Source organism: Branchiostoma lanceolatum, chromosome 1, assembly GCF_035083965.1.
Source record: "Branchiostoma lanceolatum isolate klBraLanc5 chromosome 1, klBraLanc5.hap2, whole genome shotgun sequence".
NCBI lineage: Eukaryota > Metazoa > Chordata > Leptocardii > Amphioxiformes > Branchiostomatidae > Branchiostoma > Branchiostoma lanceolatum.
In genome coordinates this window covers 16308611-16334711 of record NC_089722.1, presented here as the reverse complement: position 1 = coordinate 16334711, position 26101 = coordinate 16308611, and the positions used below count along the sequence as shown (strand labels likewise).

The window sequence follows — 26101 nt, the reverse complement described above, 5'->3', positions numbered from 1 at the left end:
ACTCTTTTTTCTACTACAAAGTAATTTTTCACCTGTGCGCACTACATTTGGAGTCTACAGTGGATGTCATAAAATTTACTTGCTTTGGCCTCTAAGCAATGAAAATGCATTTGATCCGACAATATAGATGCGGATTACTAGTACCACGGAAAAATAGATATACCCCGCCCACTACGCACACAATTGCTACCTAAGGCGCTGTGGCCTTTGGCAACCACTTCTAGGCTATTGACAATAGATTTGCAAAAATTACACCAGTAGAACCATCTTATGGCACCATACATGTACATGATGACTCGATAAGAATTTTCGTAGGTTAGACCTGAACGTGTGTTATGTTGAATGAGAACACGCAACAACATAGCATTTTTCTAATTACTTTATTGCATAACCCTCACCTGAATACAAAAGTTCAGAAACTCAAATTACAAATGGTACGAGATGACAAGAGCAAACTATATCTATGCCACATCAATATTTCTCCTTCTAATATGTCATATCCTTCCATCTCCAATATATGCCAATGTTAGTATCTACTATTTAAGTTTCTACCCTGGCTAAGTTGGCATTTTGATTTTCCATTGTTTTCTCATTAATGAATTAATAAAGAACAGTAGTTATTAATTACCTCATTGAAAGAGAACACATTTTTCCATTAGTTATGGTAAATATAAGCGTCTTGCATATTGAAATAGATTGAAAACTAAATGTAACAATCACATGTTTAAGTACTTCATTGAAATACCTGAAATACATGAAAACATAAACACTCTTGCATATTGAAATAGATTGAAAAATAAATGTAACAATCACATGTTTAAGTGCTTCATTGAAATACCTGAAATACATGAAAACATAAATACTCTTGCATATTGAAATAGATTGAAAAATAACTGTAACAATCGCATGTTTAAGTGCTTCATTGAAATACCTGAAATACATGAAAACATAAACACTCTTGCATATTGAAATAGATTGAAAAATAACTGTAACAATCGCATGTTTAAGTGCTTCATTGAAATACCTGAAAACCTAAGCCCCTCAATATAGTTGAACATAAATGTTAACATTCATATCAGTAAGGTCATATTGTACAATTACACCATGCAGATACCATAAACATTAAAACCTCATTTCTAATAATACTCCGCTTAAGCATGAATTAGTAACATTTTTGTTTTAAGTATCCAAGTGTACATCAAGTAGCTTGATATATGCTAGATATGATAGTAACAAATTCTATAACGCTATGATATCTATCCCGCAACTCAAGATGCCAGGCGCATCTAGGCATTTCGTAGACAATGCAGTAAAGATTCTGAGAGATAACATTTTTGTGTTTTACCATATAGCAACCATTAAAGGACAATTGCATTTTGTCAAATATTCGGTCCAGTGAAAGATGTTGACATTGTTTCTCAGATAAGATTCTCAGATGTATAAGATTTTGGAGTTTTCCCATATAGCGACTCTTGATTAAAGTACAATTGCATTTGGTCAAATATTCGGTCCAGAAAAAGATGATTTATCCTACACATTGTACTACATACTGTATATGTATTATTCAGATATCATGATAAACTTATGTCTATGAATAGCAATCTAGATGAAGCTAAGGATGCTAAAGTCACATCTGTTTATGCCACTGTTTCCTAAATGAAAACACAAACTGCCATCCGCTATACTTTATTTGTTTATGCATGCTGTTTATATCCACATAAGATACTGTCATCCAGAACATTTCTAATATTTCTGGACAACGTAGAAACATTTTCTAAACTATTGACGAGGTCCATGGTTCTCGGACCTTGATGAAGATCTCACAGTTGACTACACCGTACTCCGTGTCATCAAAAACATTTCTAATATTTCTGGACAGCGAAGAGACATTTCTATACTATTGACGAGGTCCGTGGTTCTCGGACCTTGATGAAGATATCACAATTGACCACTCCGTACTCCGTGGTACCTTCACAGGTGTAGCATCCCTGGTTCTGATCGGTCACTTCGGAGATGAAGATGGAGTGTAAGTCTTCGCCCTCGGTAGTCTGCTGGTACAGCTCGTCGTTGGGCAGTGGAACGCCTTCGTACAGCCAACGCACGCTCTTGGCTAGGTGGGCACAAAACGATATCTTAGTTATTTATACAGGCAAATACACACACACACACATACATACACATACACACACGCATACACACACACATACATACACACACATACGCAGACACACACACACACACACACACACACACACATACATACACACATACACACACACACAACACACACACACACACACACACACACGCACACACCCACACACATAGACACACATACATACCCACACATACGCAGAAACATACACACACACACATACACACACATACATACACACAGAGACACATACAGACACACACACACACACACAGACACACACACATCACACATAGACACACACACACATACACACACATACATACACACACAGACACATGCAGACACAGACACACATACACACACACACACACACTCACACTCACACGCGCCTCTTGATGATGTCTTTAGTACTCACTTCTTCTTTTGCTTCATGGAACGTCTTTCTTTCCCACACAAAACTACCGTTTATGTCGTTGTCACTCTCTCAACGATTGTAATGGATAAGTAAGTGTACTATAGCATATGCTGTGTCATTTTTCCTGTTAATTGATTTCTATGCTTAGCTTAGTCTCTCTTTGATGCCGTATTTTTTTAATTGAATCATTGCATAAACAATAAACAATGACATAAAAGAAGAGAAATAACGTTTTCTTACCATCACCAACAATCTCAATGATGATGGGGTTGCCATGTTCTACTTCAATGGTGCTTCCGGACTGGGACTCAAACGGATGAGCTGCTTGGATCTCTGGTGGCGGCAGCACAGCTAGAGATGATAAATCACATCTTCATCATTTTGCAACAAAATATATACTTCGTGGACAAAGATATACATATCACAAACAGTAAGTAATGTAAATAGTGCCAGTACTGTACCGCGAAAATTGATTAGGCACAGGTCCAAAATACCGGATCATGAAGTACCGGTACTGTACCGATATACCGAGTCTATGCTTATTACCTTCGCCGAGAAGGTTATGCAGAGGGTAGCGTTTGTCTGTTTGTCTGTTTGTTTGTAGTGGCACAGGATAACTCGAGAATGCCTTGACGGATTGTCTTGGTATTTGGTATGTTGGTAGGTTTTGATGAGACCTAAAAACGATGAGATTTTGGGCCCCCTAGCGGCTTCTTACGGTACTGCAGCGGAACTTCCTGTTTTGATATCTCGTGTTCAGGACATGCTATGGAACTTATTTTTGAGTGGTAGATAGATCTTTGGACAGAGAGTAAGTGGTGTGGGTTCGGGCCCCCTAGCGGCTTTTTTGGAACTGCAGGAGCAGGTTTTGCGTCTGACTTTGAAAGGGAATAACTCAAGAAGGGCTTGATGGATGGTAATGATTTTTGGTAGGTAGATAGCTTGAGTGATGATGTACATGATTAGACACGTCTTATGCAAATCAGTATCTAATTTGCATAATTAATGAGGAAAGTTTATACATCCGCCAAATTCCATGATAGGACTCTGAAACATGTGACATATGTAACTGAGGAAGAGAGAAATATTAATTGATATGAACTATGCAAATGAAGACCTCATTTGCATAATTAATGCAAAAATACTATGACATGATGGCCTTGATGGATGGTCATGATTTTTGGTATGTGGATAGTTTTTGTGATGCTTAGTATGATTGGACGATAATTATACAAACCAGATTCTAATTTGCATAATTAATGAGGCAACTTTAAAAATCCGCTTTGTTCCATGATATGACAATTCAAATTGTTACTGAGGAAGAGAGGACTGTTGATAGATAGAAAATATGCAAATGTGGGCCTTATTTGCATACTCAATGAGTAACTTCTATTATTCCACACTGGCAAAAGACGGCAATTTCATACATTTAATCCTTTTTGTGGCATCGGGACGTTATGTGAATGTGAACATCGTTGAATCAAATTATGCTAATAAGGGCCTCATTTGCATAATTGATGATAGATTTGTTAAGCTCATACTTTGGACATGTTATATTTTAAGACAATCAACTGGTATGATTTATGATTGATGAGAAACACTCCTAATACGTCAGTCATAAAGGTTAAAATCATTTGGACAAGGTATGAGGTCGTGGAACTCTAGTTTTGTGACTGATCTCCTACCTTCATGGTATGATGCTACACCAAAGGTGAACAAAGTGACACCTAGTAACTGATATGCAACAGATCTTTCAAGAGGGTCAGGAGTTTTGATAGCAAGGTCAAGGGAGTTTGGGGTATAGGAAACCTAGTTATGTTCGTTTAATACAGATGACAACTGACAAGTTGTTAACAGTGTATCTATGTTTCTGTCATTGTTAAAGTTTTAAAAAGACATGTTAAGTTTTCTAATTGTACATTTTCAAAGTGAATTCATGTTTGTATTTTGTTGACTGAGGACATACCGTCTACAGAATCAATCTTAGGCATCTTCATCTCCATTGGCTCAGCAGCAACCATGTTCGACATCTTCTTCTCCTCTTCTGGCTCAACAGCTACCGTCTTCGGCATTTTGAAGTCATCAATGTTGTTTAACATTGGCATGTCGATGTGCCATGATTCAGCATCTGAGGGTTATGATTTAAACGTAGTTCAAGTTTCAACAAACACTTTTAGAGCACTGGAAAAGCAACATGTAGGAAATGTATTTTGCGAGCTAGATTCTCGACAGTTCTCCTTCTTTATACGTGAAGATCATTCCCGCACCTTCGTTGCACCTTCGATGACCTTTGACACCTAAAGAACCTTACCATATGCACAGCAGAGAGCAACAGACGAGAAGAAAACTGTTAGAGACTTAGGGCCGGTTTACACGAGACACTTTTCACGACGTAGGACGTTTTTCGTACGACAGTCGCCTAGCACACTTTTCGGGACACACGCAACGACTGCGAATCACTCCGCGCGCCGTGGCCGTCGCACTGCGACGCGGAATTGGGCTGCCTGCGACCCCTACCGTTTACACGAGGATGAGCCGTTTTGCAGACTCCCCGCAATGTGTTGTTCGTCAACCCTGAAGCGCCACAAGAAAAACGCCGAGGCGCGTCGCGAGGAATGTTTACACGGATAAAAAAAATCTGTCCCGCGACACGCACCGCGCGACAAGTGTCGTAGGACAATCGTCGTAAGTGCATCGTGTAAACCGGCCCTAAGAGGTGATGCATGCCACCAACAGGCAGGTAATACGTACAACATCGTACCTTTTCCAGTGTGCTTACCACTCTTACCGTCGTCATCGTATTGTCCATCAGCGACCATGCGAGGCCGTTGCTTGCGGGTGTCCATCATTAGTGGCAGTGCCATGAGGGCCTTGTTTTCCATCTCTAGCTGAAGCCTCTTGATGTCCTGCTGGTAGTCTGGTCCTGAGGAGAGAGATACGTCATAGGTCATAGTAGTAGTAGATTGGTTGATTCATAACAAAAAACAACCGTTAACAAGACTTACACACCCTCTGGCAGCCGTTGGGGAGGCTGAATAACGAGGCTGTTTACATGAGGTACAACATAGGCGTTTGGTGAAGTGAGGAAATTTTTGTTAAGTACCTTTCCCAAGGGCACAACGTCCGGGCGCATGTCCAGACATGTCTGGGGGCACACCAGGATCGAACTCAGGTCCCCTTGTTTGACGGCCGAATGTTCTAGCCGTTACGCCACACGACGCCACAATGGTTTCCAATTGATGATTGTATGTGCTCCGTTAATTGGATCTGATATATAGTTAGACAAGATGGGCGTTATCAAATTGGAGGAGGTTGTACCGCTGTGCAATGTTCTTACCTCCAATCTTAGCAGCAAGGTCGGAATCCTGCTTGTCTAGGCACATGAGGTAGTGATAGAAGGCGGGATCAGGACGATCTTTTAGCATGTCAATCATTGCATTGTTTGTCTCTTCTTTGCTTGAAATGCTCATGAAATACTCTTCCTCCATTGGGTTGAAGTACTGCAAACAACAAATCGTCAACACCACGTCCGTAAACTGTTCTTTTCAATGCAAATATGAAGACTAAAATTCTTTTCGTGCTAGATTTGATCTTCTGACATGGTGCTATCTACGAGTTTATTGTTAATTTTTTGAGACCTCCATTGGTGAGAGTACATACATATTATTATACTTCAGTACTCTTCCTGGAGTCCTAAATTATACATACACATGGCAAACAAATTACATAAGAAATTTAACAAACACATTATATTAGGCTGGAGTACACAACACAAACATATATACATTCTTCAATCCACCATTGTACTTTGCTTGTGATAAATAATGGAAGTAACTCCTACCTTATTCTCCGTCATGTGGTTGATGACGGGATGAGGGTCGACATTGGCAGCCAGGGCCTCCTGGTGAGACTGCAGGATGGACCTGTGATCGTCGGTCATCTCTATTTCTGAAGGTAGAAATGGAATGAGGAAGCCATAAGAGAAGTTACTTAATATTAGCTTGGTATGTCTGTAAACAGTACTCATATACAATTCAAACTCTACTACTGGATAATTTACGGATATTACTTCTGGGTGTTTCGAGTGAAATCCATCAACGGTTTAACATGGCAAAGTCACAAACTCATGCGCAAGCGTCATAGAACTCTCCAGTATATAGAAGAAGAAGAACTTTATTGCGCGACAATTGTAGCTGGTACAATGTATGGCAACTAACGTACATGAGAATTGAACTATTACTAATTGTTGACAGATAATTATAGAGAACTACTCTAGTCTATGACTAACAGTAGAATAGTCTATAGAATAATATACATACTAACGCTCTAGAATACAAAATGTTGGTAACAGTATGCTGTGTCAGGAATGTATGATATTGTCTCGTTTTTTCACAGAGTTATATACACATTTGCCTACATAGGTGGATATATGGACAGGGCATGATTGTATCATATTAAATATCTCTGTCCTTGTAGTTGCGGATATTGTGTCGGACGTACATACAATATATTGTAACAATATTTGTCGGTCATCGGCATAAGTTGGACAGTCCATAATGAAGTGAAATTCATTTTCAATATCATTATGGCATGTTGGACACAGTCTCTCTTTGGCTGGCGTGTTGTAGTGTCGACCCTTTTCAATTTGTAAGGAGTGGGCACTCATCCTCAGTCTCGTTATGCTATTTCTAACATATTTCCTTTGGATTGATGAAAGATAGTTTTCAAAACAGAATTGCTTTTTAATTTTGCAATAAGTGCTGAGTTTGATCATGATCATGCTCTTTATTTCTTGTCTAAAGCCCGAGAGAAACGTGTCTTCCAAACGATTTTTGAAGATGACTCCAAAATGGTTGGCATTTACAGCAGGATTAAGCCAAACATTTTGGAAGCCATGTCTATATAGCATGTCTTGTACATGGACAGCCCAGTCTTGTTGTAGCTCAACAGAAGTATCATATGCTTTTTTTACAAGTCTGTCATTCGTATATAGGATCCCGCCCTTCCCACACCTAAAGGACAATAGCAGTTCCTATGGTGTTGTCGTACCATAGACATGATAGACACTATCCTAAGTCGTTTTACATATTAATGACGTTTATGCATGAGTTTGTGACGTTGCCATGTCAAACCGTTTTTTCTAGTTATTGTACATAAGCTCTTTTTAGTTCTGCTAGTTCATTCTAGTGACGCTGAAGAAGAGTGATGGATGTCACTCGAAACGTACGGAAGTAATCTCCGTAAAGTATCCAGTACAGACGAAGCCACTTAATTGCACCTCGGATAAACGCACCTTCCATTTAATTGCACCGAATCCCAATATCCAAAACCGGTTCCCATTCATTGCATTGTTAGTGACTCCGCATATCTGCACCGCGCATGGTCACCAATGCCGGATAACTGCACCAATTTTTTTCAAAAATCCTTGACAAAAATCCCTGAAAAGGTGCGCTAAAATCGGCAAACGCGGTACAAATGAGCCGATACCTGCCCGTGTAAAGGCGCAATACCGCCAATATGTTTAAAACTGTTTTGAGTAACAAAAGAAGGCGGTATCCATTGACAGTTACCTTGATAGGAATCGTATGGGAGGTCCCGGGCGGGTCACCCGTAATCAGTAACCAAGTTTTAGTTTCAATTCCTAGTTTCATGTCGGTACATGATTTACGTAAATCGACAACTGCACTCTACGTAATGTAACACAGAAACTGTTATCCCATGAGTGGCATGACGATGTTTCAGAATGCCTCCCCTGTATCATTACGTGTGTTGTAATGCGGTAGATCGCATGGTAAAATGAAAGAATGCAAAATCAAAACAGGTTCGTAGTCATTTCTATATTTTCAGCAAAGGGTCAATAAATTAAGTTAATAACTGAATAATTTCGTCTGTTTTCTTTGTGCTAGTGTTTCTGACTAACAATACACCCCCTCGCCCATGGTGGTGCGGTCCAGCTGAACATTTCGCATAATTGCACTTGCCGGATAATTGCACCAAAAAACGCTGACAAATGGATGGTGCAGTTAAGCGGATTCTACTGTAGTAGAGTTTGAACTGTATATAAGTAGCAGTACAAGTGGTTTAGAACTGAACCAAGGCCGTTCAAAAGTATCTAGTTGTACCATGGAAAGATGTAAAACAGGGCTTTTTTCAAACGATATTCTTACAAACGTACCTTCCTCCTCCAGTAGATCAGACAACCAAGGATGTTCGGGCCGGACTCCATCGCAGAAATGGTCGAAGGCGAAATCGGGGCGGTTTGGCAAGATGTCCAGCAGTCTCTCATTGGCCGAATCAGGGTCTTCAATCCGCTCGATCTGCCCTGCTATTGTCTGGGGTAGGGCCTAAAGTAGCATATTTATCATCTTGGTAAGTGTTTAATAAAGGCAACAGGAAATTCAAATACACTGCATAGAAAGCTATTGTAAATTTACCAGAATACTAATAACCATTGATCAAAATACAATGTAGATGTCTTCAAACATATCGTTGCTATAGTAACAAATGAATCAAAACAAATAGTAATGTGAAGCCAGTGCTACATGGAAAAATACGAGTACCTATCTGTTTAACATTACATCAAACATATAACCATTTGTATCGTTAATCACTTGATATAATGTTCAGCCATTTCTAGGAATCGAATTTTGTACCCACATCACTTTCAGCGAGATGGTCAGTAACAGGTTTAGGGCTGACGTATCGGATGATAGTGTCCCTGAACTGTTTAAGGATCCCCTTGTGATAGTCTGTCATGACTATGAATAAGAAAATTGTTTTATGTTATAAAGGAAAACTGCCACATCTGAAACAATGCCGGATACGATGTGCTAAAAATCGAGATGTTATTTTCAATAAACAAGTATATTCAATCTCTAAACGTATAACAATAAGTTCAAATCAGAAAGTGTATACTAAATATCATTGTTAACTATACTCACCATCTACTTCATAATTCCTAGCTTTTCCGTTTGTCTTGGCCAGAAGAAATAGTTCATCTTTCTGTAAGTTGACATAAGTTAAAACGAACAAACTGTCATCAAACTGATATCTAGTTGTTTCTAAAATCATAAATGAAACATATACGTGTATGAAAACTGGTTCATGGTAAATAGAGCGAGGATACACCGAATACCAGTGGAACATCCTCCCAGCAGGCCCGATATGTTCGTTACCTCCAATAGCGGCCCTGCCCTTCCGAGCCCCTGAGCACGGTTCTGACGACGTCATCACCAAACAGCTTTCAGCCAATCAGAGGGTTTGCTAAGGCTCATTTTGAGCAAAGCCCCAAAGGACGCTGGGAAGCTATCAGCCAATCAGCTTACGTCTTACATCGCTATTTAATCATTCATGAGTAAGTAACAATTGTTTGTGCTAAATAAGGCTTGCTCATTAATCATTCAGGAGCAGCTGTCAGTGACGTCCCCAGAAGCCAAAATCTCCGTTCAAAAGATCAGGGCTGAGACCGGGAGGGTTTGCCGAACATTTCCCGCGCGGGTTTCAGCGCTGATAAAGGAGGATGCCGTGGAATAGTTACAACATAACTAACCGGTTTGCGCCGCCGTCTCACTTTGCACCAAAGACAGCAACAACAGCAAAAGATGAACAGCAGAACTATCAGCAGTGTAACCATGAACCAGAACAGGATCGGTATCCACCAGGTGCCTTTCACTGTGTAAGGAAAAATGCAATACGTGTAGTGGGTCGTAGGCTGGGGTTACACACTCGTTTTTGAGTTGACTTGGTAGCGTTTTCTTGTAGGAAAACTCCACTTGAGCAGCCCTAAAGCCCCCTTCTCACTGGATGAAATTAGAGCTATGTACAGCCTATTTGTTTTTTCCCAGAGGAACTGATGACATTAGCATCTATTTATCTCTAAAGTCCCCCTCTCACTGGACCCGCGGTACGCTCGTGGCGTCGCTGCGGCCGACCGAATTGACAAATCACTCAACAAATTCCATCGACATAAAACGAATCTTTTTAAGCTCTGTGTGCTTTGATGTCTTTTTGGTCATACTTGTACGTTTTGAATGATATTCCCATTATAAAGTCAAGGGTTACACAAATTCATTTTAGGACGCAGCGACGCCGCCAGCGTGCCTTGGGTCCATTGAGAGGGGGGCTTTACACACAGCCCCGAGTCGACTCCGAAAACTTGTGTTTATTCAGGTGTTAGTCATAACACATAACAACGGTATACAAAATTACCATCTCACGCACAGGCTATTATGCACTGACAAGGCTGCAGATTGATCTGAAATTGATGTCAACAGATTGATTCACCACATACATGTACCTTGTCGATCATACTTGATTCACACCGTATACAACAAACGTCAACTTACATCCGATGAGCCACGGGTTGCCAGTTCTCATCGTTGTCGCTCGGGTGATGTTGCTGTATTCGCCAAAATACGGATGACTGTTGGCTCGAACCTGGAAAAAAAGATGGAAACTCAATGTGTTAGTACCAAAAACGTAACAGTAGCTATAACTACTCCCAGCATTATCATAAAATGCTGAAGATAGTTTATTAAGCTAAGATGCGGGCACTTGACCATAGCAACGTGCAAGAAAGATGAATTTCATGTATAAAACAGTATGAAGTAGTGGCTAACCTGAAAGTTATAGAGCGTGCTCGGCTGAAGCCCACGAAGAATGTACGTCTCCTTGTCAGCAGGTCCTGGTAGCTTCGTCAGACCGTCGTCATAGAGACGGGCGTACTGGAACCCTGTTTCATCCTTCTCCTCTTCCTCTGGGATGTAACGGAGCTAGAGGGAAGATGCACACATTCGTGACATTTTTTATATCTTCTCTTCGCTAGTTGTGAGAAAATTACTTTTTTTCTTAACGAACTCGCTCAGTGCAAGGCCGTAGGGGGGGGGGGCACTCATCTAAGCACTGAACTAAGTGTTACTGTAGAAGCATCTCTTCACCCTAGGTCAGAAACATCAATGCTTGAGACAAGCATGACTAATTCACTGACCCATTAAGAGAAGCGGGGGTTACGAAGGAAGCTCGGGAAATTCCCTACCCCATTTAGGTTTATGTTCATGCATCTCAAACAGCATCATTAACATGAATAGCATTAACTGACTTTCCTCTTCCGAAACATAGAAAACTTGTTACTTACCCATGTGTCCCACCAGAAGCTGACAGAACGTTTCTGTATCGTAGACTATATAAAGAAAAAATAGATAAAGAAACAAGGCTGAAACTTATAGTTGTGTTATCGTTTACTTTGTATACTATTATGAGACGGACAATGAAAAAATACGATGGCTTTCGGCTAAGATCATCCTGAAATGTAGATGGGAGTTAGAAGATATGTGTTATAATTTCAATTTTGTTTCATTTTGTTTCGCCATGTTATGCCTACTTTATATGTAAATTGATAACCATATTGCCGATAGACATGTTATATCACACTTTTAAGTACTTTAAGTACTGTAGAAAAATTAATTTTCCTGATGAAACTAGACAAACCTTCCATCGAGAAACATATCTATTCTTTAAATTTCATCTCTACAATAACTGACAAGCGAGGAGATGTTGAATTTATCTAATGATAGTTAGTTTTATTTCGTATCTGTAGACCATATCTTTTCAACATGTTCTGTCCTGTTGTGACCTGTACTTAGCCCAGTGTGGCAAAAATGTGCAATAAAGGTCTTCATTCATTCATTCATTCATTCATTCATTTATCTATTTATCTATTTATTTATTTATTTATTTATTTATTTATTCATTCATTCATTCATCATTCACTCCGAAAGTATCCATGTATTTTATTAACAAGACTAAGCTTTTCGTCCAACACTTTAAGAGAAATTGGGACTTACCCCAATAAAAGGAGGCAGTCTACATCAGAGCCCACAGATCTACATTGAACAGAGACGGGGGACGACATAGGTTATCTGGCACGTATGACCCGCTACTGCGATCACGTTTCGCTGACGTCACGTTGCAGTAGCCGGGTCATTCCGTGAACAGGGTTGATGGAGTCAACCGAAAATTTGGGGTAAGTCCCAATTTCTCTTAAAGTGTTGGACGAAAAGCTTAGTCTTGTTAATGATGAATTCTACCAACACAGATGAACTTTCATATATCCATGTATTTCTTTCAACTCACATTACGACGGGCGGCCCTAGGGCGGTCCTCCTCCCGCCAGTACCGGACACCCCAGAACGGGATCGGTCCGTTGAAGTTCGGGATCTTCTCCCATTGCATCGTCACACTGTCGTTTGTTTGTTTTATGATCTCCAAGTTCCTCGGATAATCAGGCACTGAAAGAAAAATTTACAGCAATCAATTGAAGCTTGAGTTGCTCTTCCTGAGAGATTTTTAAGCGAGGGAAAATGTTCATAAAACCAGAACAAGCTGCTAGGGGGCCCAAACCGACACCACTTCTTTATTACATCACAAGCTATTTGCCATCCAAAAATCAAGAACATAGCACGTCCAGTTCGAAAGGTACAAAAATGAAAGTTCTGCTGCAATACCAAGGTCACATACCAGGGGACCCAAAATTGACCGTGAACTTCGACTTCACAACACCTGTTCACATACCAAATATCATCGTAATCCATCAAGAGGTTCTTGAGTTATGCAGACTAGAGTAGTGCGGAAACACAAACAGACAGACACACACAAAACAATATCTCCATTTTCATGGAGATAACTATCTTTAACAGTGAAATAGCTTGGTCTACCATCTCGGTTTACTTAAAGCTAGGAAGACACGCGATGTTTGGCATTAAGTATAGCTTGCCACCCAGCATAAGCATCTTAGGATCTGGATGATACCTTTTGAACACCGTATCTGTTAATAGTATGTGTCATTCCATGAAAAAATGGAAAGCAAATTGACTCACGTCCTGAAGATGAATATGCGATCCACGTGGCCTCTGGTCCAACACTGTAGTTATTGTAAGCCGCGATCCTGCACTCGTACGGAACGTTGACGGGTGCTGGAGGCTGTGTGTGCGCGTAAGCTGCTGCCTCAGGGTTGTCGATGTAGACCTCCCTGAACCTGTCCCCGGTACCCTGTCGGCGGTACCGTACACGGTATCCTACCGTTTCATCTCCCCAGTCGGACTCTTTAAGCGGCTAGGAGAGAACATCAATATAGATTATGTCTTTGTATACTAGTACACTGTACAAACGGTAAAAGCACTTCTAACATTAGTTACTACGTTCATATTTTTGTAAACAAGAAACTGAGTTTGTTATGATATTTTATGCATGTATGAGGTACGTTTTAGTTTCTTAGCTTGAGTTTTTGACGGACTTTTAGTTACACTGTTTTATGTTGTGAATGTGTAATTTACTTTAAATTGTGGAGTAAACGGGAAACAAACAACTGATAACCTTGTTTAGCACACAATGTATAATACGCTGTAAATATGTTACTATGATGTAAATTATTTCTATGAACAAAACCAGCATCTTTATTTGGTATGTGGTTTAATCGTAAACCATCCTGCCAGTATATGTACTGGCAGGATGTAGTCTTTGGTGCCAACATTGTAACAAGTGCAATATATTATGCTTGTAAGATACCAACATACCTTTCTGCAACATTGATATATATTGTGAATAAAATTTGATTAAAAAAACACGTTCATATTAAAAACAGCCTCACGTACCTCCCAGCTCATCAGGACATCCCCTGCCATACCATTGCCGTAACCCAGGTTTCCTGGAGCTCGAGGTGGGGCTGTAATGAACAATTCAAAACGCAAAACTCAATAATTTGAGCATGTACCTTATTCATAAAAAGAAACAACATACAGCATATCAAGATATAAATGTAAGAAGAAAAGGTAAGGTTTAGTCCAAAACCCAGATGAACATGTTCGTATGCAGAAGAGGATATCCTCGTCTGCAGAATAGGATATCCATAAAGTTTGGGGTCATCCATACCTCCTGGTGAGGTCCTGTTTTTCTCGGTCGGCCAGCTTGGTTCACCCATGCCGTAGGTATTTAAACAGGTGACGCGGAAGCTGTACTCGGTGTTCGGCTTCAGGTTAGTCAGGCTGAGAAGCTTCGCTCCGCCAGGGCCATCTAAGTATAAACAATATATTGATTCAGGGTATATTCAGACCACTAAAATCTATCCGAATTTCTCTAAGCTTACAGACAAAAAAAAGATTATTCTTCTTTTAACTACAAAAAACCATAAATAATAGAAAAAGTGGGACATTACGTCTTCCATTGCTTACAAAAGAGAAGTCAACCCCCTCACTAGTTATAGACAATTACGTTTTTATAGTTTAGTTTAGCCGCTTTTATACCTATTTTATACCCTGTTCTTTTATGTATGTTATTTGCAATTAGCCTTCGGGCAGGAATTTGCAATAAACTTATTACTATTAAACCATGTGTCAAATACAAAGTAAACCACGGGCAATGATTTCTGTTTTTGCCATATGGCTGAGATAAAACTGTATTGAGATTCTGGCGTCAAAAAGTGCTCGAATATCATGTACTTATTCTCCAAGCAGAGGTTTTGGTCGGGGGGTAGTAGTGGCCGGGTTTTTTAAACATTGCCTCCAATGTTAAAAAACCCCGGCCACTACTACCCCTCCCGTCCAAAACCTCTGCTTGGAGAATATCATGTACTCACTTCTGAGAGATTTCGAAGTTGCCAAACCCCGCCAAACCTGGGTCCACAGTCTGTCAGTGAAGAAAATGTCGTCGAACTCTGTCTGCGCCTCCACCACGTACTCCTTACAGCTGTCTCCATTGGTGTTGGCTTGAGTGAAGCGGAGAGTACCGGTGTTGGACCCCACATTCTCAAATTTCACTCCAACTGGTGCTTCGCTCACACCTTCAGAGGGAAAGATGTTACACATCGTTAAAATTATGAACATTCAGCCACATTCTTTGTCATAGATTATGAATCTAAAGTATAATAATAAGGATATGGAATCATGAACACTATGCATGCATCTCGCCATAGTTTGCGATATGACAAAGATGACATGCTCGATCATACCTTTGATCCGGACTGTACCAGTTGCAGTCTGCTCGTCAGCAGTTGTGGCCAGTGCGCATGTGTACACGCCATCATGCATCATCACGTTTGCGTTCATGATGACCAGTTCTCCTTTAGGACCCTACAAGATGGATTTGATAAAACTAATTTTATACAACAAATGATTGAATGTTGCTGCGCATTTGTGTGAAGATATTCATGACAAACACCTGACCTGGGCACCTGGGTATGAAAGATGATGTTTTTCTTGGAAAGAATCATGCAATTCTGACGACTATGGCAAAGACAACTACATACCCTCTTGTAGTTGAAAGATTCCTTCACAAAGTCGATCTTCCTGCCGTCCACATACCAGGTGTTGACACTCTCTAAAAGGTTGTCTATCTGTCCTTCACACGGGATGGTTGTAGATCCTCCCTGTTCCATGGTGACATCCGTTGGTCCACGGCCTGTTATGATGCGCGATTGCTCTGAATGACGAAAAACATATGAGTCAGCATTTTGGATATAGAGGTCTATCATAGAAATTCCATAAAAACTCCTGACATGGATAAATTGATGTCATGTAGAACTAATCAAATTTAATGGATGGTACTTGGACTTTTATTTCACCCAGCTATGTACATTTTACCACAAAAGGCTGAATTTGAATATTCAGTTTTCTATTTCCTTTTTCCCTGTCATCTGAAAGAAAGTTCATTCACCATATTATTAGGGAATTTCTAACATACTTGCTACGTATATTGTCCCAGCTGTATCTCTACTGTCAAGCTCGTTTTGAATTCTGAAACTGTAACTTCCACCGTCTTCTGGAGTCAGATCTTTGATGATTAGATACCCCTCTCTAGTCACGTCATACCTGTTTGAAAAAAACAAACAAAATAAAAACAACAACAAAATCTTCATCATAGCTAGTCTAGAAATCATTGTCGTTACGTGCCTCAACAGATTCCACTAACTTGCTTAACATCTAACATTAAACGATCATCATCAAATTTAATTACAGGTTTGCGATAGCAAAACCTGTATTTAGTTAGCTCCCGTCCGTATGGGCGCAGCCATTTTTGTTTCTCAAGGGAGTGGTGTATGATGGGAAGGGGTGTCGCCATTTTGAAGTGTTCACTTTGACGTGACGCGTGTTGTTGCAATCTTGTTTGAAATAAATCGAGTGATTGACAAGTTGTTGATGCTAACTTGCTGTTCATAAACAAATATGAAAATGTGCCACTATACCGATCACTAGTTTTCTCCACAGTTCCGTCTGGAGTCCTGGTCGCAATCACTTCACCCTGTTTGATCCATTCCATCGTAGGAACTGGAAGCCCCTCCCATCTCAGGGTCACGGTGATGGTGGAGCCTACCATTCCGTTCTGCTGGCTGATGGGTATAATGATGTTGAGTCCTGTGACGTTTTGAAATAATAAAACATATTACCCTTTTCATTCACGATTCAGAAAGTCATACCGTATTACAATGCAAATCCACAATCAAAGGTACTGAAGAACTTTGTCACGTCGGTAGGTCATAGGGAAAATATAACTATTGTCATTTGGCCAGAAGAATTATTCAATAGTCACAGTAGTGAATGCAACACCTGCAGCGACTTGACAAAACATGCATACCTTTAGCTTTTAATGTAACTTGGGCCGTACCCGCTCCAACCTGGTTTGTGACGATACACCGATAACTGCAAGTACAAGAACAAGAATGCCGTCGTCATCGAATCAAATAATCAACGACAATGCAAAATTCATAGTTTTTAAACGATGTCAAAATATCAGTAACCAAAGAAGGTGAAAAAACATAATCATACCCTCCTTTGTCATTCAGGTCCATGTTCTTAACGATAAGTTTGTCAGTGGATACGACGTATTTGACGTTGTCAGTCACTATCTTGTCCTCTTTAAAGTACCAACTGTACACGAGGGGTTCACTGCCCGTAGCTTCACACGAGAACGTCTCCTCGCCTCCAATGACGAGCGGCTTTGTCAATTTTGATACTTTAGGACTCGGTGCAGCTGTGGAATACAAAAGAACAAGACTTTATCACGCAATTTTTTGGTGGATGAGTAGTCAAGTTAAAACATGCGTTAAACATGTTATTATTTATAATACGCAACCATGTAGTAATGGTGACGTTTTCTTCCATGAATGGCTGATACAACAAATTAGATTAAAGATCCAGTCTTTATTGCTAGACGGCACGCATCTTTTTGACGAATTGAAAAAGACATACAAGCGCTAACAGAACTTTATATGGTTACTGATACATGTCAATGATTTGATCCACACTTAGTCCCATGTTTGAATCCTAACATTAGATTTTACTGATATTTTGAGTTAAACAGAAGTTAAACTTCTACAATGAACACCTGGTGCTAAGAAAGAGTAAGCCACCCGTATCTTACATTAAAGAAACTGATTGAAACTGAAACATGCCTATGATAAAAAGACCTGATAGAATATGAGTATGACAAGAAACGAAGAACTTCGCTTTAGCTACAACTATGTAGAGTATGAAAGTAGCTATTCTCCAAACAGAGGTTTCGGGGCCGGCCAGAATTGGGCGCAAGAAATGTTAAAAATCACGGGGTTCCCTAGCCCTCTCGACCGAAACCTATGCTTGGAGAAAAGAAAGTAACTTGTCGCCTTTTACATTTAACTTTGATTCTGGCCTCGTGTGACACAGATCCTTTCCTGTTGCTGGCGGTACACTCGAAGATTCCCCCGTCAGCTTGGCTGATCAGCGGGATGATAAGAGCGTGGGAGTGGTAGTTGAACCGGGCTTTGGAAGGAAATGGTATTTCTACACCTCCTTCTCTTGCTGGCTTGTCCAACCGTCTCCACCGGATGTTCGAATCAGGGCTAAAATCGAAGCAGACCAAGCGTTAACATAGTGATGTCATCCCCTGTGATTGTACATATGCAAATACTTTGCGTTTGGGAATGCATCACATTTCCCAGGTCCGTACCGTAGACTATTGTATCAGCCGCAGCGCCCTATCTTGTTCCTACTCAAACCCGATCCACATGTTTCATGGTCCTAAAAGTAGAGCTAGTGGTGAAGGCATGGGTGATCAGGTAAGGCCTTCAGGAGCCATGAGAAAGAGTCATGACGTAATTGTGACAGTCTACAATATATTATACTACTGTTGGAGGTTAGGATGCAAACCACATGACAGAACACATATCGACACAGGGCACTCTTCAAGCAATAGCAAGAATGCCCATGGCATCTATACCACTGTCGCAACCGCATCAAATGGAGGCACAGGATACTTACTATGCGTCGTCGAAACACTCCAGTACTGCGCTCAGATACCCTTCGATGGCAGTGATATCTTTTGGAGCGAGCGTGATCACTGGTTCTCTGTCCTGTATAGCTAGTAAGGGATATATGAAAAAGAAAGATAAAGAAAGGAAAAGAAAAAAAACAACGTTACTTTAGATTGATGAAATATACATGGCCCAATCAATGTACTATTCTGACTACTATGTTGGTCATACCATAAAGAGGCGATCGGTGAAATTGAGAGGTTTTATCACAATTATCTGGCCAGAATTCTGATGGGGGCAATCAGATACAAGATGGCGCCCATAACAATAACATCACTATTCGTGCTAAACGTGATTGGCAATTGCTTGTCACCTTTCAAATTCGGATATCAAACGTCCACTTTTGCCATTTCACATCATTGATGATTAAGCAGCTGTTTATGGTAAAATTTCATAGATTTCACTCTTACGTGGGTTGAGGTCACGGTTAACGGTCAAAGTGATCACGGGACTGGACCTGTTCTGCAAATCCCCGGCAAAGTCTGTTTCCTGTTGGTTCTGGACGAAGCACCTACGACAGAAAAAAAGGGTCATAGAAACATACACACATACATTAGTTTAGTCTCAACTGACAGTAAGATCCTCTATTTGACTATACAAATCTATTGTTTCTACATGTAACTTCATCTTTCAGAAGACAAAAAATCGGACACCGCGTAAGTAGGTCATCAGTCATCGACCTGCGTGCCGGGATGCCAGGCCGTACTAACAAGGTATAGAGTGACAAGCGGGCGTCCACAGAGTTTGCGCGGACGGATTCCTGTACAAGTATGGGAATTCTTATAAAACGGGCGTAAAATATACTATTAAGCTCGCTCCTGAAGCTTAAGGGATATGTAGCTGTACATTGTTGCATTACTAAATCACACATGAGGAAAAATTGAGACTGTTAACGACACAGACTGATATGATGCCCTAACCTGTAGTCCCCGGCGTCATCGACTACAGCATGCTTGAAGAACAGGTCTCCGTTTTTATGGGAGATGTACCTCCGTTCGTTTGGAATGATCCTGTTGGCGACATGTCCCTTGTACCAGCCATAGTAAAGGGCTATAAGAGAAAATAAGTTGTATGTTATCATCATATAGCCATATAGCCAAACTCAATTATGTCATAACCACCAGTCATTATCATTCCACATTGACCACTTGTGAGCTCTCCACAAAAATCCAACATGGCGGCAAAGCTGGCTGTCGATAGATTTACGTCAATGTTTCGCTCCTTATTTAGTCAGTTGTTATGGGAACCGACAATGCCTTATGACACCGTATAAACCTCAAGGTGGGTCATTAACCCTAAGTCATATCACAAATGTGATTAAAACTGTTGCAAATCATCAACATTATATAACTTTACAATGAAGCGTGGTTTGTAGTCCCGTACATACACTAGTATATGTACAAGTATAATTGCTTACCAGGAAAACCGTCCGGTGCTCCACATTCAAGTTTGAATCCTCTTCCTTCTGTTACGGTCACAGGAGGGCGGGGTGTCTTGTCAAACTCCCCAACGTCTTTAGTGAAAAAAATACATGAACACAATTTAACATAAGACAGCTGTTATGTAGCGCATATAGAGTAGTCCCAATATGAAAACCTTGTCGAAGCGAAGACAACAAAGCATTACGGTATGATAATAACAATGTAAACAATGTTAAAGAATATAGTCATGCACGCTAAGCAGTCTAAGAACCGAAGACTTTGACGATGCCTAACGTCAGATATACATGTAGCTGCATTTAAACAATTCTCTTCAAAATATCATCCAGCAACATTAATCCACCAGGTTACTTAAATCCGCCACTTTAAAAAACAGTGGGTTAGAAAGATCTCTAGTGCAGCATCCCCCAAGTATGCACAGTTTAGATTTACAAGAGTGAATTATACTGGGGGACGTTGGGTTGGAGATCTGTTTGGACGTATCTCTTCAGGGTGGCGGAATTATGTGCCCTGTTGGTATTAAGTTAGTAAATGTTATATATAATATTAAAAAAAAATTGTCAGCTCACGTGTCAACGCGAACCATCCAGGCATACTGACGTCCGCTCCCTTCCCGTTGAAGGCGATACACTGATACAAGCCCTCGTCATCAGGATACGTAGGGTTGTATATGACCAGATACCCACCTGCTATCGTGTACTTGTCGGATATCTGTATCTCATTCCCGTCTTTTAGCCATTTGTATTTGACCCACGGCCTACCCTTGGCTTTGCAAGTCAGGTTAGCGTAGTTGATGCCCTGTGCCTTGGCCTTTTCCTTGTCGTATACGGTAGGGTCTTGTGGGTGTTCAAAAATAGACGGGTCTTTCGCTCCCCCTTTGAATACTGTAGGACGAACATATCTAAGAATTAGTAGTCATAAGTTGAAAATAGAGACGGGCAGCTATTATAATGTAGCCCCTGACCAAAGGTTTTGCCCATCTTGTCCAATGAAAATTGAAGATGAATTTCACTTTGTCATGGAATGCTCTAGATATGATGTTTTACGTCATAAGCTATTCACACTTCTCGAAACAAGTACTAAGTTTTAAGAGTCTCGATGCTACAGGCCGCTTTGAGTACATATTTAAATGCAACATTCCCCACAATGCGAACATAGGTAAATATCTAAACGACTGCTTTCACATTAGAAAAAAACCAATGATTAAATCAATTATTATAACACAATATCGAAAACGTATGCTAGCCCTTATTGTATTGTATTAGTAATTATGAAGTTAAGTCTTATTCTATACTTCCACTTTGTGTTATGTTAACGAACTCTTGCCATACTTTGTACCATGTACAATTGTCGTGCAATAAAGTTCTTCTTCTAACAAACAATTCTCGGCTAATCTGTAGACATCGTTTCAAGATATACATTTTAGGTGCCGCCCCTCCCCATACCAACATTCAGTGACATGCAAGGCACCACTGGTAAATGTGTAGTCATGAAAAAAACAGTTTACTTCCGTACTTTCAATTGACCTAAACAATACATTTCGACAACCATGTTTTCCTCCAACTTCTTTACACATTCCCTTGATGTGCGAGTGCGTGTGCTTGAAATTACACGGATTCCGTTCGCAATTGGGGATAGCATTCGAGCCGAATACATTGCGAAACATCCTATGTTTCTAAAGCCCCTGTTACACTTGTGCGTATATACAAGCCCGCATGAGTTGCGTATGAACATGTTTTTGGTTTAGGTTAAGTTTGCTGCCGAAGAAGTAATTTCTTTGGTTTGATAACCAGACTGCTCAACGGTGGTTCAAAATAGTAAACAACTTCCTCCCCGCAAAATTTACTTAAACCAAAAAAATGTTACTGCGGAACTCATGCGCACTTGAATATATGCACAAGTGTGACACGGGGCCCTAAGGCACATTATTTCCAACTGTAAGGCAAAATCGCGCCAGTACATTTTCAAAATACCGTTGTCGACACTTACCTATTCCCTTTGACTGCGTCCACACCAGAACAATGTACGTTGAGACGGCCCCAATGAACAGGAGTCTTCCTAAACCTCCCATCTTGAATATCCTTTCTCTACAAGGTCGTGCTTTGAATAATGATTGCGTTACCCATGAGTTAAAATTTCTGGAACAAAGACAGATAATTAGAATTAGTATCTGATCCTAAAGCCCCCCCTCTCACTGGACCCGCGACACGCTGGCGGCGTCGCTGCGGCCGATCGAATTGACAAAGCACTCAACGAATTTCATCGACAAAAAACGAATCTTTTTAAGCTTTGTGTGTTTTGTTGTCTTTTTGGTCATACTTGTACGGTTTGAATGATATTCCCATTATAAAGTCAAGGGTAACACAAATCCAGTTTAGGATGCAGCGTCGCCGCCAGCGTGCCGCGGGTCCAGTGAGAGGGGGGGGAGTCTTCAACTCTCCTTCTTGAGGAAAAACAACCCAATCAATCAATCAAGACACAAAGTCTGCCTACTCAAGTTTCAATGAGGTAGCAGTAATGGTCTACTTGTTTTGAAGTGACACTGACACAGGTGTCTACACCACTAAAACATTTCTTACTCATTACGAATTCAAAAAGTCAATGGAAAACATCTGCACCTGCTATGCTCATTAGAGATTCTGAAAGATTCTGAAACATTTAGAATTTGTATACTATATGTTTGACCTGTGGTTTTATGAATCAGAATCATATAATAGTTATCTGATACATTTCTTACGCATTACGCATTCAAAAAAGGCAATGGAAGACATTCGCACCTGCTATGCTCATTAGAGACTCTGAAAGATTCAGAAACATCCAGAATTATATGTATGTGTATGTCACAGTAGAGATGGCGATTCAGGACAATCGGCGATTGTCCTAGGACAGATCGCGATCGCCATTTGTCCTAGGACAGACGGCGATCGCGATCTGTCCTAGGACAATCGCCGATTCTACTAGTAGAGATTGCGATCGCAATCTGTCCTAGGACAAACAGCGATTCTACTTGGACAAATTCTGTGATCGCAATCTGTCCTAGGACAATCGCCGATTCTACTAGTAGAGATTGCGATCGCAATCTGTCCTAGGACAAACGGCGATTCTACTTGGACAAATTCTGATTAGATGGAAATGCTTTGGAAAATAGAATGAATCATTGCATTACATTTCAATCATGTTTAACATGCTACCTACATTTCACAATACTTAACTATTTTAGGTGAATTAGTTCATATTTCATGATGGATAAATTTCATGTGAGTATGTTTTCTGATAAAGTAATTTCTGATGAAGTTGAGTGACAAAATTTTAATGTGTGAAAGATATCAGTTGAAAGAAGGTGATCCAACAATATTTCGGTATGCAAATTTTGAGGTGTCAAGATAATACTCACAGTTTCACACCTATTGAATTCACAACCTTAGGAGAACAATAACAATTGTAAAGTGATAAAACAGGTGTCAAAATATCAATCTCAGTTTCAAGATACTACTACAGTTTCACACCTATATCATTTCACAGTCAGACATATACTGAATGATCTCACAACTTTGGTAGAACAATAAAAATTAGAGGGTGATCAAACATTTTTGCTGTATATTGCTGTTTCCTTTATCTTAGCATCAATTGAGTTTTGATCAGAGTTTGTAAATACTAAATAAAATTAGAGGGTGATCAAACATTTTTGCTGTATATTGCTGTTACCTTTATCTTAGCATCAATTGAGTTTTGATCAGAGTTTGTAAATACTAAATAAAATTAGAGGGTGATCAAACATTTTTGCTGTATATTGCTGTTTCCTTTATCTTAGCATCAATTGAGTTTTGATCAGAGTTTGTAAATACTAAATAAAATTAGAGGGTGATCAAACATTTTTGCTGTATATTGCTGTTACCTTTATCTTAGCATCAATTGAGTTTTGATCAGAGTTTGTAAATACTAAATAAAATTAGAGGGTGATCAAACATTTTTGCTGTATATTGCTGTTACCTTTATCTTAGCATCAATTGAGTTTTGATCAGAGTTTGTAAATACTAAATAAAATCATGGTTGATAAAAAAATATTGCTGTTTCCTTAATATCTTAGCATCACTAAGTTTGGATCGCCGTTTGTCCTAGGACAGATTGCGATCGCAATCTCTACTAGTAGAATCGGCGATTGTCCTAGGACAGATCGCGATCGCAGTCTGTCCTAGGACAAATGGCGATCGCGATCTCTCCCAGGACAATCGCCGATTGTCCTGAATCGCCATCTCTACTGTGACATGTATATTATATGTTCGATCAGTGGTTTTATGACGCAGAATCATATAATAGTTATTTGATAATCATTAGAACAGACAGACCTTTAGAGCAAAATTGTCGAACAGCCAGGTGAAAAGAAGACCAGGTTCAGTTGAACTGTCGCATTAGGGGGTATGATCTAGTGTTGTTTACTGTTTTCAGGCCAACGGCACTGTGCTAGAGTGCATACCGATCTTGTTTGTCAGTGTGAACCATTTTCAAACTGTCTATTTCACCCCAGGATATTATGCACAGTCAGGACTGTCTGGTATATAAATATCTTGTTGCCAGGGACCAACAATGTCGTGGGGAGAATCGCGAACTCATTGCTATTGTAGGAAGTAGAGTTTTCCACAGCCTACTGAACCAACATATGCTGTCTAAAGTGTACAATTTTGAGGGGCGGACAGCTTCTACAAATGTAACGATAGATATCACCTTCTCGTCTTTTCATAAATGACACATGGAATAACGCTAAAATCTTGAAAGCACACTTGACGACGTTGGTGCCATAGAGGGGTGTTGTCCTGTCCTTGATCTGACTTGAAGACAAAGGCGTCTTCTTTTCCTTTTTAGCTACTTTGTGCAGATTATATAAGAAAGAAATAACCCGAGTACCACAGAGTGCGCTAAGAAAATCTAATGCGATCGACCAACTTAGGCCAACGTTAATTAAGGGAAATCATTGAGAGGTCAGTTGATCTTCCTACGTGATAGGGAAGTTCAAAAGTTCAAATTCCTGCCTGTTATTCTCACCCCACTGTGTAGCAATTCGTGTGGAGGATCATTGTAAAACGTTATCCACAGATAATTACACTTGTTGAAAAGAGTGGGGTTTTACCTAAGATATTGAACGAACATATGCAGAACAATGTACAAGTTATAGAATGTGATAGCTTCCTGTGAAATGCAATTGTAACGACCTACATTTTCTTTCCGCCTCTTCGAAGCTTCTCGAATTACGTAATTACTCTAAAATCCCAGAGGAGAACACACGCGTAATTCTCACTTGGATTTTGAATCCAGTTTTAGTCCGTGAAGGAAATATACACACTACAATTGAAGCAAAGACTTTGAACTATCTTGAGAACATACCTTTTTTATAGAGAATGGTTGCAGGTGGAAGATACGCTGCCTCCTTGACTTTTACATGACCCTGCCTCCCGTAGCGCAATCCGCATAATTTGTAGGTAAGGAACAGGTAACTGTCATGCGCAGCATGAAACTTGATAGGTGAGAATGTAGTTCTGATGTATTTTTCTCGGAGAAAAAAAGGATTTTGTTTTGTGAAAAATGTTTTGTAAGATTTAAGGCCAGTTGCTGCTAGGGGGGACGGGGAACTCTCCAAATCTGGTCAAAAATGTTTGACCTTTTGCCATGCTTGTCCGTGTAATGATACACTTGTAATGAGTGAAGCGGTCGTGGCGTGTTACAGTGCGGAACGATCTAATTTGAAGGGTGGTCCTAAT

At 40.1% G+C, this 26101-nt stretch overlaps 1 protein-coding gene across 4 annotated transcripts; it reads right to left on the bottom strand.

The window, feature by feature from the left end:
* Positions 1 to 363: 363 nt before the first annotated feature.
* On the bottom strand, positions 364 to 25832 carry LOC136437828 (contactin-1-like). Of its 4 annotated transcripts, none has more exons than XM_066432356.1 (32): positions 25728 to 25832; positions 22338 to 22448; positions 20918 to 21232; positions 20327 to 20422; positions 19830 to 19959; positions 19320 to 19420; positions 18857 to 18956; positions 18230 to 18438; positions 17387 to 17591; positions 17196 to 17260; positions 16807 to 16975; positions 16305 to 16432; positions 15871 to 16043; positions 15574 to 15694; positions 15202 to 15405; positions 14499 to 14639; positions 14222 to 14292; positions 13448 to 13682; positions 12705 to 12859; positions 11707 to 11751; positions 11192 to 11344; positions 10919 to 11009; positions 10123 to 10244; positions 9515 to 9575; positions 9231 to 9331; positions 8749 to 8917; positions 6415 to 6521; positions 5911 to 6073; positions 5335 to 5496; positions 4540 to 4701; positions 2814 to 2924; positions 364 to 2110 (listed from the first exon to the last, which is right to left on the bottom strand). In XM_066432356.1, exons 2-32 carry the CDS (start codon positions 22417 to 22419, stop codon positions 1893 to 1895), a joined length of 4365 nt encoding a protein of 1454 aa, XP_066288453.1. In that variant the 5' UTR covers positions 22420 to 22448; positions 25728 to 25832; the 3' UTR covers positions 364 to 1892. The 4 variants fall into 4 exon arrangements, with proteins under 4 accessions (XP_066288453.1, XP_066288445.1, XP_066288462.1 ...); XM_066432348.1 differs by having other exon boundaries at positions 22338 to 22486; positions 25728 to 25822; XM_066432365.1 differs by having other exon boundaries at positions 5353 to 5496; positions 22338 to 22486; positions 25728 to 25822.
* Positions 25833 to 26101: the final 269 nt, after the last annotated feature.

Bases quoted from the DNA above. Each gene is read 5' to 3' on its own strand.
- LOC136437828 (XM_066432356.1), bottom strand. From the start codon at position 22,419: ATGGGAGGTTTAGGAAGACTCCTGTTCATTGGGGCCGTCTCAACGTAC. The intron at 14,640-15,201 runs GTGAGTACATGA...GTTTATACTTAG, and splicing joins AACTTCGAAATCTCTCAGAA to ATGGCCCTGGCGGAGCGAAG. The intron at 10,245-10,918 runs GTAAGTTGACGT...TTCCTTACACAG, and splicing joins CAACCCGTGGCTCATCGGAT to TGAAAGGCACCTGGTGGATA.